The sequence below is a fragment of the Caenorhabditis remanei genome, chromosome I, assembly GCF_010183535.1.
Source record: "Caenorhabditis remanei strain PX506 chromosome I, whole genome shotgun sequence".
Classification (NCBI taxonomy): domain Eukaryota; kingdom Metazoa; phylum Nematoda; class Chromadorea; order Rhabditida; family Rhabditidae; genus Caenorhabditis; species Caenorhabditis remanei.
In genome coordinates this window covers 14,247,060-14,258,749 of record NC_071328.1, presented here as the reverse complement: position 1 = coordinate 14,258,749, position 11,690 = coordinate 14,247,060, and the positions used below count along the sequence as shown (strand labels likewise).

General features: G+C 39.1%; 5 protein-coding genes across 5 annotated transcripts; 3 read left to right on the top strand and 2 right to left on the bottom strand.

The window, feature by feature from the left end:
• Positions 1-879: 879 nt before the first annotated feature.
• Positions 880-1,844, bottom strand: GCK72_003124 (uncharacterized protein; the record flags this gene model as incomplete). The annotated part of the gene is made up of 2 exons (XM_053723829.1): positions 880-1,714; positions 1,765-1,844. 2 exons carry the CDS (start codon positions 1,842-1,844, stop codon positions 880-882), a joined length of 915 nt encoding a protein of 304 aa, XP_053592474.1.
• A 438-nt stretch (positions 1,845-2,282) lies between these two features.
• On the top strand, positions 2,283-3,196 carry GCK72_003123 (uncharacterized protein; the record flags this gene model as incomplete). Its single annotated transcript, XM_053723828.1, has 2 exons — positions 2,283-2,359; positions 2,410-3,196. 2 exons carry the CDS (start codon positions 2,283-2,285, stop codon positions 3,194-3,196), a joined length of 864 nt encoding a protein of 287 aa, XP_053592473.1.
• Positions 3,197-4,371: 1,175 nt separating this feature from the next.
• Positions 4,372-5,533, top strand: GCK72_003122 (uncharacterized protein; the record flags this gene model as incomplete). Its single annotated transcript, XM_053723827.1, has 3 exons — positions 4,372-4,757; positions 5,104-5,202; positions 5,278-5,533. 3 exons carry the CDS (start codon positions 4,372-4,374, stop codon positions 5,531-5,533), a joined length of 741 nt encoding a protein of 246 aa, XP_053592472.1.
• Positions 5,534-7,017: 1,484 nt separating this feature from the next.
• GCK72_003121 (uncharacterized protein) lies at positions 7,018-8,025 on the bottom strand (the record flags this gene model as incomplete). The annotated part of the gene is made up of 2 exons (XM_003097007.2): positions 7,018-7,894; positions 7,946-8,025. The coding sequence occupies 2 exons, from the start codon at positions 8,023-8,025 to the stop codon at positions 7,018-7,020; spliced, it is 957 nt and encodes a 318-aa protein (XP_003097055.2).
• Positions 8,026-9,170: 1,145 nt separating this feature from the next.
• Positions 9,171-9,443, top strand: GCK72_003120 (uncharacterized protein; the record flags this gene model as incomplete). Its single annotated transcript, XM_053723826.1, has 1 exon — positions 9,171-9,443. The coding sequence occupies one exon, from the start codon at positions 9,171-9,173 to the stop codon at positions 9,441-9,443; it is 273 nt and encodes a 90-aa protein (XP_053592471.1).
• Between the last annotated feature and the right edge of the window lie 2,247 nt (positions 9,444-11,690).

Sequence of the window (11,690 nt, the reverse complement as noted above, 5' to 3'; positions counted from 1 at the left end):
CGGTAGCAAATTGGTAGTTTTAATTTGTAGACGGTGGTTGGATTCCTCTTGCGGACTTTTTGTCCGAAAACAACATCTTTATGGTTTGATGAAGGAGCAGTACTCCAGTTACTACATCAAAATCACGAAGAACTAGCTAGGAAGAATAGTCACACCTCTATATTGAAAAAGGCAAATCTTTACTATTAACAAACGCAAACGGCTGTATGTTTATTTATCTGTCTCCGATCCTACCACCCTTCCTACTGGACCGATTTTCTTCAAAGTTGGACCAAAAGATCAGAAATTTTCTCTTAATGATGCCCGTCTTTTTCTTTTTTCAAAATTCTCAAAATAACGTCTTCTGAGCCAGAAACACTGATAAAGCATAGGGGAATCCACAGCGGAAAAAGGAGGAGAGACGGTCGGCAAGGCGTCGGCTCTTCTTTCCTCGCCCCGGCCGCTCCTGACCGCATGGATCACGTGGGTGCATCTGCATCGCAAGGAGGTTTAGTCGCCGTTAGGCGACGTAAACCGACTGGCATAAAACAATGACGGAGGAATAAAATGGAATTTACGCAAAGTTGGGCCAGGACTTGGCGAAATTTACCGACTGAGTTTCCTGGTGTCGATGTGTTGGTGTGAGTGCAAGAAAAACCTCAAAATCATACTTTTCATTAAATAAAGATAAATAATAAAAGTAACAAAAGGAGCGAAAAATCATAAGGCCATTAGAAATGGGAAACAGATGATAAGGCGTCATATCTTTTTTATTGAGAGGAGCGGGAAAGGAATGTGGAAAGCAGGGGAACAGATTTAGTGAATATTAATATGGAGTCGATTTGATATAGATGACGAAGTTAATTTTCGAAGAAGGCGAGAGAGTACATTAAGTTGTGATTATTCAGCTGGAGTTACAGACATTTCAACTCTACCGTAACCAGTGTTAATAGTTGCTTTCTTTGATCCATCATTAGTTTGGATAACCTTCTTGGATAATTCCCAAAAATTCATTCCCAAAATATGTTCTACATTATTTGTGATCCTCATGCTATAGATTTTCAGTTGTTTGAGTTTTGGGAATCCTCCAGTTTTCCACTTCTTGAGTATCTCATCAAAATCCTTGTTTCCCAATTCTCCGAGTGTAATTTTAGTGCAAGTGCACGTCAAAAGAGAATCCAAAGTGATCCAATCGGATCTCATTATAATAATTTCTTGTGGCCAGGAAGTAATAACTAGTTTGAAATCAGAATTAACAAAGGATGAGATTTTAAGATACTCAACTAGTCCAAATTTAGTGGATATATGGTCCCACAACTTTAGATCTTTTAATACATTAAGATCAATAGTGAACGTCTTGAATTCCTGTTGTAGATCAAACAACTCAGAAACTACTGGTTGATATATATCACTGTTGAAGTTTTTACTAATTGAAAACTTGCATTGAAACATCTTCGACATATGTCGAATAACAGATAGATATCCATCTCGATGATTCTCCCAGAATATTGTGATCCCTTTGGTATAACATGCGGTAAAAAATTGTCGAGTACTTGAATTGAGAGTTTTTCTGGGATCTGGATGAATGGAGATTTCAAGTGTATCTTTCTTATTTTCAGAGTATACGTTGATTTCTTTGTATAACAAGTCTAAAGCGACTATAACTTTTTGAGAGTACAAACGAGCATTATTGATTTGAGTGGAGATTTTCTTGGAGCATAGGGAGAGCTTGATTCTGGAAATAGGGAAATAATTAATCAGGTTAGGTTAATATTGTAAACTTACTTCTCATCGATACTCAATGCTTTGAATACCTCGAACAGAACCAATCGAGGAAGACGGAGGAGGGGAAATCGGGAAGACATTAAGGGAGAGATAGAAGACGATGGAATGAGAAGGAGAATGAGGAGAGGGGAGTAATGAGATGAGACTGAGGAATGTGTAAATAGAATCCGGGATTGGAGGAGTGTCTGCGTTTCGTGGCGAGACCACACCATCTGTCGTTTTGTGATGGTCTATGGGAAGAATGACGGATCGATAGACCACAGTATTACCATTGCGCACACAGTGACTCCGTGATTTTCCCATAATACTTGTTCTGGTCTCGACACGAAACACAGGCATTCCTCCAATCCTAGATTCTATTGATATTCTTCTACTCCTCTGTCTCAGTCTCATTGGAAAATAAATATTTTTGTGGTCTCGCCACGAAACGCAGGCACTCCTCCAACCTCAGATCCCCTATTTACACATCTCATTACTCCCTGTCGTTTCTCCTCGTCCCTCCCCACCAGTCTCTGCCAATGCCTCCCCTTCCCCTCCTCCGTCTTCCTCGATTGGTTCAGTGCGAGATATTCAAATTATTGAGTATCGGAGAGAAGTGAGTTAATTTTATTTATCTAACCTGACTAATTTCTTCCGTATTTCCAGAATCCAACTCTCCTTCTGCTCCAAGAAAGTGTCTACTCAAATCAATAATGCTCGTTTTTACTCTCAAAAAGTTATAGTCGTTCTGGACTGCTTAAACGAAAAAATCAATGTTCACTCTGAAAATAATAAAGAGACATTTGAAATCACAACATTCTGGAAGAATCATCGAGGAGGATTTCTATCTGTTATTCGGTATCTTCTGAAGATGTTTCAATGCAAGATCTCAATCAGTAATAACTATAATAGTGATTTATTTCAACCAACAATTTCAATGTTGTTTGATCTGCAAGTGGAATTCAAGAAGCTCACTATTCTCCTTACAGGATCAAAAGATCATAACTTGTTGTGGAACCAGATATCCAAAAAACTTGAATTGGTTGAGGATCTTAAAATCTCATCTGTTCCTGATCCTGGTTTCAGACCAGTGTTTACTTCGTGGCCACAAACAATTAATATCTGGAGATCTTATTGGTTTAATTTAGAATATGTTTTGACGTGCACTTGCTCTAGAATTACACTCGAGCTGTCTAATTTAGGAAACCAGGACTTGGATGAGATACTCAAGAATTGGAAGGCTGGAGGATTACCGAATCTAAAACATCTGCGTGTCGGAAGTCAAAGAATTACAAATAATGGAACAGCTATTTTGGGAATGGCTCCATTGGAATTGCAGGAAAAGGAAATTCAGACAGATGATGGATCAAAGAAGGCAACTATTAACACTGGTTTTCAAATTTTTGAAATGTTTTTTGAAATGTTGATATACCAGTCGGTTCACGTCGCCTAACGGCGGCTAAACTTTTTTTTCTACACCTCTCTTCTACTTGTTACAGCATCCGAAACTATCGAGGTCTAAGAATTATCTCAAACTTCTGGATCGTATTATTTTTCTTAACTTGTTGGTATTCTTTGTCAGCTGTGAGCAATCCGTTCCGATAAATCACAATTGTAAAATCGCTGCTTTTCTGGTACGATTTCGATTCCTTACTCCTTTACTTTTTTCTGAATCTGGCGAAGAGAAACAATTTTCACGTCCCCACATGGGTTTGAACCAACTAACTAAAGTCAACATTGCCTAACTTGCCATATCGGATTCCTAAACGCACCGACCTTCACCGTTTGAAAGTCAAACTTAGCAATGATTTTGAAGATGGATTTCGGAAATCCATTTTTCCTGGTTTTCCTGACCGGTAACGGACCGACGTAGGCCCGTTGGCGGTCGTTTAGCCAGCATTGGTTCGCCACTCGCATGTCTGCGGCCGCCTCGGGCCGAGCAATCCTCCCCACCCGTCTCTGTCGATGCCTCCCTTTCCCCTCCTCCGTCTTCCTGGAGTGGTGATGTGTGATCTATTCAAATTGTTGAGTATTGGTGAAAAGTGAGTGTATCTATCTAACCTAACCTGACTAATTATTCTCTATTTCCAGAATCAAACTCTCCCTCTGCTCCAAGAAAACCTCTACCCAAATCAATAATGCTCGTTTGTATTCTCAAAAAGTTATGACTGCTTAGGCTAAAAAATCAGAGTTCACTCTGAAAATTCCAAAAATTCATTTGAAATCTCCATTTGTCCAGATTCCTGGACAAGTCACAATTGTTGTGGCGTGAACTAGCATGGCCTAGCCTAGTGATCGCCTAACCCTGAGGTCATACGTGGCAAGAAGATCTGCCCATATAAGCCGAGAGAACTAATAGTTTTCGGTTATTCCTTATGTAATAAATGGTTATTTATACTCCACTCTCCTGCCACCTAACGATATAACAACAATTTAAATGTTCAAAGATTTTCTCTTGCATGTTTTACTGTAAGAGGTATTTCTATCCCAACACGAATCAAAACATTCTGGAAGAATTATCGAGAAGGATTTCTATCTGTTATTCCGCATCTATTGAAGATGTTTCAATGTAAATTTTCAACTACTATTAGTTACTGTAATTGTGATTTATATCAACCAATAATTTCAATGTTGTTTGATCTACAGCAGGAATTCAAGATGCTCAATATTCCCTTTAATGGATCAAAAGATCGAGACTTATTGTTTGATCAGATATCCAATAATTTTGAATTGGTTGAGGAATTCAGCATCTCATCTGTTGTTAATCCTGGTTTCAGACCAGTTTTTGCTTCATGGCCACAGAAGATCAGTGTCAGGAGATTCGATTGGTTCACTGTGGAATCTCTTTTGGCGTGCACTTGCAGTAGAATTACACTTGAGGATTCTCACCTGAAAAACAAGCATTTGGATGATATACTCAAGAAGTGGAAGACTGGAGGATTTCCGAATCTCAAACGTCTGACGATTAATAGCCTGATGATCACGGATGATGGAGAACATATTTTGGGAATAAGGTTGGAGGAATTAGCCGGGAAGGTTATCCAAAATGATGATGGATCAAAAAAGGCAACTATTTACACTGGTCATCGCATGTTTCAAATATATATATTCTCTCGTTAATAAATACCATTCTTACTAGCTGGTGCTTTTTCATCCTTTGTTTAATAAAAATCTGTTTTAGAGTTTATAAACTTACAAGAAAAACAACTTTTATTTCAAAATTTCTTCCAAGACAGAGAATTCACATCACGACGAACTCATCCTTGCTGACGTTGGGCACTCACTTGACCTGCACATGTTCTTCACTTGATATTGCTATAAGACTCATTTGGGAAATCAAGATTTGAATGAGATACTCAGAAAACGGAGAGCTGGAGAGTTACCGAATCTGAAACGTCTGATGACTAATATCCAGAAAATCTCAAACAATGGAGCTAAAACGATGACCAAAACTCTGAGGTATGTCGCTGGAGGTGCTGGAGGAGGTGGAACTGGATACGCTACAGGCGGCGGTGGTGAAGGAGGACCCTGAAGTTCTTACGGAGTAGAGACCGCTGGACCACCAGGACCGGCAGGAGCTGATGGAAACCCAGGAACTGAAGAAGCTGTTGGAAATCCATGGACTGCCGGAGCCGATGCTTCCCAAGAGGCTCCCGGTCACTTCTGCTTCGATTGCCCATCAGGACCAGCTGGACCAACCGGAAACGCTGGACCACTACGACCACGAGGAGGCCCAGGAGCCATACGAAACACACGACCAGTTGGAGCCGGAGAACCACCAGGGCCATAAGAAAACGAGGGGCAACAGGAGCACCAGGAAACCTTGCAGTTGCCAATGACATTACGAATTTTGTAAGACTGCTGTAGCAGGAATTCAAGATTCTCAATATTCACCCTTATGGATCTGAAGATTATAATCTTGTGTGGAACGAGATTTCGCATAATTTTGAACTGGTTGATGATTTTAGAATCTTGTCTTGTTGCGATGCTGATTTCATACCAGTTTTCAATTCATGGCCACAGAAGATCACAATCCACAGCTCGTACTGGTTCACGCTTGATTATCTTTTTGCGTGCCCTTGAACTAATATTACAATTTTTAATTCCCTTCTGAATAACAAAGATTTGGATGAGATACTTAGAAAGTGGAAGGCAGGAGGATTCCCGAATCTAGAATATCTGGAGATTCATAGTGATCTTATTACAAATAATGAAACGACAATTTTAGGAATAAATATAAGGGAATTAGACAGGAAGGTTATTCAAAATGATGACGGATCGAAGAAAGCAACTATTAACACTGGTTACGGTAGAGTTGAAATGTCTGTAACTCCATTTGAATGAACATCACTTATTAATATGAGAGTTCTATAATAAACTTTTATATTCAATTTTGTTGATTGTCTTTGAAAACCAGTTAGAATTGCGAGAAGAGTCTGTGCGGAAGTAAAAACGGAAATGAAATTTGTTTCGACTGTATAAAACTGACAATTAAGTTAATTTGTTGTATTAAACATATAACTAGCCTTCGAGCAAAATAAATCTCTTATCTGGTACTAATCGCATGCGCTCTCCAATCTTTTCCTCGTGGCCGAAGACATTTTGTATATTCGTGACTTCTCCTGGGCCACTCTTTTTACCCTTCGAATATAAAAATGACTCATCTGCTATCAGTGGACCTGAACAATAAGCTGAATTTGACAAACAGAAGTCGGAAGTGGAGACTTTTTAATGTCCACTGATACCAGAGTTATTTTTCCCTGTTTCTTATTCCCTGTGATGCGCGGTAATGGGCATCTACTGGCATGAGTTGAAGCAGGCGGCGCTAGGTATGGGCGGCTTCCACGCGGAAAATAAAGAGGACTGCGCTTCAAATGCCGCTACCATTCCGCAGTGCTGCCCAATAGCGCAGTTTGGACATAAGTTACATGAATATAAGCCTAAATTATTGTACTGTAGAGATTGAAAGAGCATCCTCGAAAACTTATATATTGGTTCAAGCTCTGCTTCAAGGGTCAAAGATTGTAGATTTCCCAGAAAGAAGCGAGAAAATGGTTAAAATCGGCCTTACTTTTAGACCTTTGATGTAAAATTTCAGAAGTCTTGTAAGCAGAATTTAGTAAAGGATTTACAGGTTTTCAAGGAACTCGATCTCTACGGGGTTCCATTTATAGAAAAGTCCGCGTCACCTTAAAAAGTGCTTGTGATCTACAAAATGAATGTAAATTTAATCATATGGAATCTATCAAATCAACTTAGCAAGAATGATATTTATTAACGTGAATAAATCAACATTTGAAAAAACATTTGAAACATTTGAAAACCAGTGTTAATAGTTGCCTTCCTTAATCCATCATTTGTCTGAATATCCTTCCCGTCTAGTTCCGATAGACTCATTCCCAAAATAGTTGTTCCATTATTTGTAATTCTTTGACTTTCGACACGCAGATTTTTTAGATTCAGAAATCCACCAGCCTTCCAATTCTTGAGTATTTCATCCAAATCTTCGTTTTCCAAATGAGACCACGGGAGTGTAATTGTAGTGCAACTGCACGCCAGAAGAGATTTCAGAGTGAACCAATGGGAACGCGTGATAGTAATATTCTGTGGCCATGAAGTGAAAACTGGTATGAAATCAGTGTTGAAAGTAGATGTGATTCTAAGATCCTCAACGAGTCCAAGTTTATTGGATATCTGGTTCCACAACAAATTCTGATCCTCTGATCCATTAAGCGAAATACTGAGCTTTTTGAATTCCACTTGTAGATCAAACAACATTGAAATTGTTGCTCCATATAAACCACTACTATAGTGTTTCATATTAATAGAAATCTTGCATTGAAACATCTTCAATAGATACCGAATAGCAGATAGATATTCTTCTCGATCATTCTTCCAAAATGCACTGATACCTTTCGTGTGGGGTATTACAGGTACAGTACCACGTGCAATAGATAATTGATGAGTATTCGAATTGTGACTTCTCCATAAATCAGGATACATGAAGATGTCAAATGTATCTTTGTTGTTTTCAGAGTGAACTTTGATTTTTCGGGTTAAGATGTCCAGACACACTATAACTTTTTGAGAGTAGAATTGGGCATTATTGATTTGTGTGGAGATTTGAGTGGAGCAGAGGGAGAGCTCGATCCTGGAAATAGAAAATAGTTTTTTTCAGGTTAAGCTAGTTAGATATACTCACTTTTCTCCAATACTCAATGACTTGAATACCTCGAACAGAACCAATCGAGGAAGACGGAGGAGGGGAAATGGGGAAGGCATTGGGGCAGAGATAGAAGACGTTTGGGGATGAGAAATAGGGAGAAATGACTGGCGGATATGAGGTGAGAACGTCTTTTTTATTGATTTGGTGAGGTTGTGAGACTTAGACGCGCCGCAACCGCTACGCTGAGGATCGGGATGTTTTAGTAAATCGATAGTGCGGGCACAACTGACCCAGTCCCTTATTTTCCAATGAGATGAGACGGAGGAGTGTGTAAATAGAATTTGTGGTTGGAGGAGTGTCTGCGTTTTGTGGCGAGACCTTAGATGTCTATGGGAAGAATAACGGATTGATCGACTCCAATACTACAATTTTTTTCCCATAGACATCTATGACAGATGGTGTGGTCTCGCCACGAAACGCAGAGCACTCCTCCAACCACAAATTCTATTTACACTCTTCTACTCCTCAGTCGCATCTCATTACTCCATTTCTCCTCATGCTCATTTCATCGTCTTCGTCTTTCCCATTCCCCCTCCTCCGTCTTCCTCGTTGTTCCTGTGCGAGGTATTAAAAAAATGAGTATCGGTGAGAAGTGAGTTAGTATTATTAACCTAACCAAAATAGTTTTTTATTTATTTCCAGAATCAAGCTCTCCCTCTGCTCCAAGAAAATCTCTATTCAAATCAATAATGCTCGTTTTTACTCTCAAAAAGTTATAGTTGATCTGGACATGTTACACCAAGGAATCATAGTTTACTCTGAAAATAACAAAGATACATTTGCTATCTTTACTCATACCGGGAAAAGTCTCAATTCAGATAATCAACAGCTTCCTACCGCACGTTGTACTGTAAGGGATACCTCTATCTCTATCAGAATCACATTTGCATCTGTCATTCAACATCTATTAAAGATGTTTCATTGCAAAATTTCGACTCATATTAGTCACAATAATAGTGATTCATTAAAACCAACAATTTCAAAGTTGTTTGATCTGCATCCGGAATTCAAGATGCTCACTATTAACCTTAAAGGATCCGAAGATCAAAACTTGTTATTCAACCAGATACTCAGTAAATATTTACTGGTTGAAGATCTTAGTATCACGTCTATTGTTAATCCTGACTTCAAACCAGTTTTCACTTCATGGCCGCTGAATATTTATATAATGAGTTCCGCTTAGTTCACCTTGGAATATCTTATGGCGTGCACTTGCACTACAATTAAGCTTGAGGAGTCACATTTGGGAAACAAGGATTTGGATGAGATACTCAGGAAGTGGAAGGCTGGAGGATTCCCGAATCTAGAGCGTCTGATGATACATAGTAAATTTATTGCAGTTAATGAATCGACAATTTTGGGAATGAGCCCATTCGAATTGCGGAGGAAGGATCTCCAAACTGATGATGGATCAAAGAAGGCAACATTTAAACTTAGCACCCGGAGTATTGAAATGTCTGTAACTCCATTTTAATATACAAAACTCAATGTACTTTTTCTGTTTCTTAAAATCAACATCGTCTTTTATATCAAAAGAATTTAATCAAATCGAATCGATATTATTATGTCTCTTCCCCTGTTTTTCACATTCATCCTCCGCCACTCTCATTAAAAAAAGACAGGACGGGAGCGCCTAGTCATCTTTTTTCCCATTTCACACTTTTTTTTACTTTCATTTTTTATCTTTATTTAATGAAAGGTCACTGCGTAGTAGCTATTTCAGAATTTATTAGAGTAACCACTTTCATTCCAACAATTCCTCCATGGCCTGGAGAGCGCAGGGGGGCGGAGGGCGTAAATTGAAAAGTGAAATGCTCTGCAAGTTTTGAGCATTAGGAATCCTAACATTTTAATTATCTCGTCCCAGTGGACCTGAGAAAGTAAAATTCAGCTGTTTTTCAGGCTCTATTATCATTTTAATATGTAATGTTCAATTTATTCAAATTGTAATGGAAGGGGACTTCGGTGTAGCGATTAGAATAGACATTATTTATTCATAGATAGAATAATGAAACATCATCATCTCTTAACACATGATAAGGAATCCTACCTCGAGTGATTGGGAGCTAGGGTTAAATAGTAGACTTTATCAGTGGCACACAGGAGCTACGTCAATACATAGAAAGTTCTAGAGAAAGGCTACTGTAACGAAATAGTGGGGAGATGAGAATGAGGGGTGTTGTTTTCTGTGTGAAGTAACGACAGTTGGTGAGTTTGGAATGGGGAACATGTTGTCTAGATCTTTGTCCCGTGACTTAACGTAAGGAGCACAACGTGTTCTACAGTGATTCACAGGGCATGACAAAATGGAGTTACAGACACTTCAATATTACCAAAACCATGCCAAATAGCTGCCTTCTTTGATCCATCATCAGGTTGGATAACCATCCCGGATTGTACCTTCAAATGCTTGCCCAAAATCTTCGATCCATAATTTGTAATACTTGGACTAATGATCTTCAGACGTTCGAGATTTGGAAAACCTCCAGCCTTCCAATTCTTGAATACCAGTCGGTTTACGTCGCCTAACGGCGACTCAACCTCCTTTCCTACACCACCCTTTTCAGTTTTACAGCGCCTGCGGCGCTTCTTAGCTGAGCAGTCCGTTCCGACAAAACACAATTGTAAAACCTCTCATTTTTAGACCACAATTCTACAAAATTTCCCAACTACTTTTTTTTCCAGATGGAATATAGAATTTAGAATGAACGGATTTCGGATTTACCAATCTGAGCTTTCTTCGTATGTTATCCTTGTTTCAAAATAATCTTACAGAAGAACTGGAACTTGATCACTCTTCGTTTTGCCACCTCAAACAGCGAGTGATCATTCCGATATCAATTTTTAATTTTTTGACTGATCGGTGGCGATGCCGCCTCCCTCCCCACAGTAACAAAAAATAAAACAATTAGTTATAACAAACCCATACGTTCGCTGAAAACGATCAGGCGAGATCAAATGGTAAACTCGAATCTTAGGATACGTAACAGAGGAAAACGTTTTCTCCAGTTCCTCTCTCTTATACTTCTACATCATAATTTCTTTTTTCGATCCTGAAGGAGTATGGACCGGAGCTACCTTCACTGAAACTATTTCACAATACTCCTACAGATGAACTGGAAGTTGATAACTCTTCCTCACACCACCTTCTTTCCCAACGGGGAGCAGGTATGGCGGGGGAAAAAAGTGGTCTTCCCTCACTAAAAAGCGAGTGGTCATTCACATTCAGATCTAAAATTTTAATTTTTGACTTATCGGTGGCGACGCCGTTTCCCTCCTCTGAATATGGCAAACAAATACCCTGTTTTAATAAACTCTCATCCTAGAATTCATTACTTTTCTGAAGGTATCCGAGCTTTAAAAAAGTCCCTTATTCACAAATCACCATCACTTCTTGAGTAGTGTTCTTCCATTTATTTGCCTCTTCATAAGTATAATGCACCCAAAGTACTTCTTTTCAAAATTCTTTACTGATCGGCGGCAATGCCGCCTCCCTTCCCCGCGAAGCTGCGGAAGAAATTCTTATTGTTAACTGCTATCAGAGTGAATAGTGCCAAAAAACGGTACCTATTTACCCATTTTGATCTCGACTGTAACGAAGTGTGAAGGGGGATCGCTCCAGAACCCCTTCTGGTTGCTCAACCTTCACCTGATTCCTCGGGCTTATTGAAAGTGGAGTAGGGTTAATTATATGTGTATGATTATAGGTTTATGTAGAGGT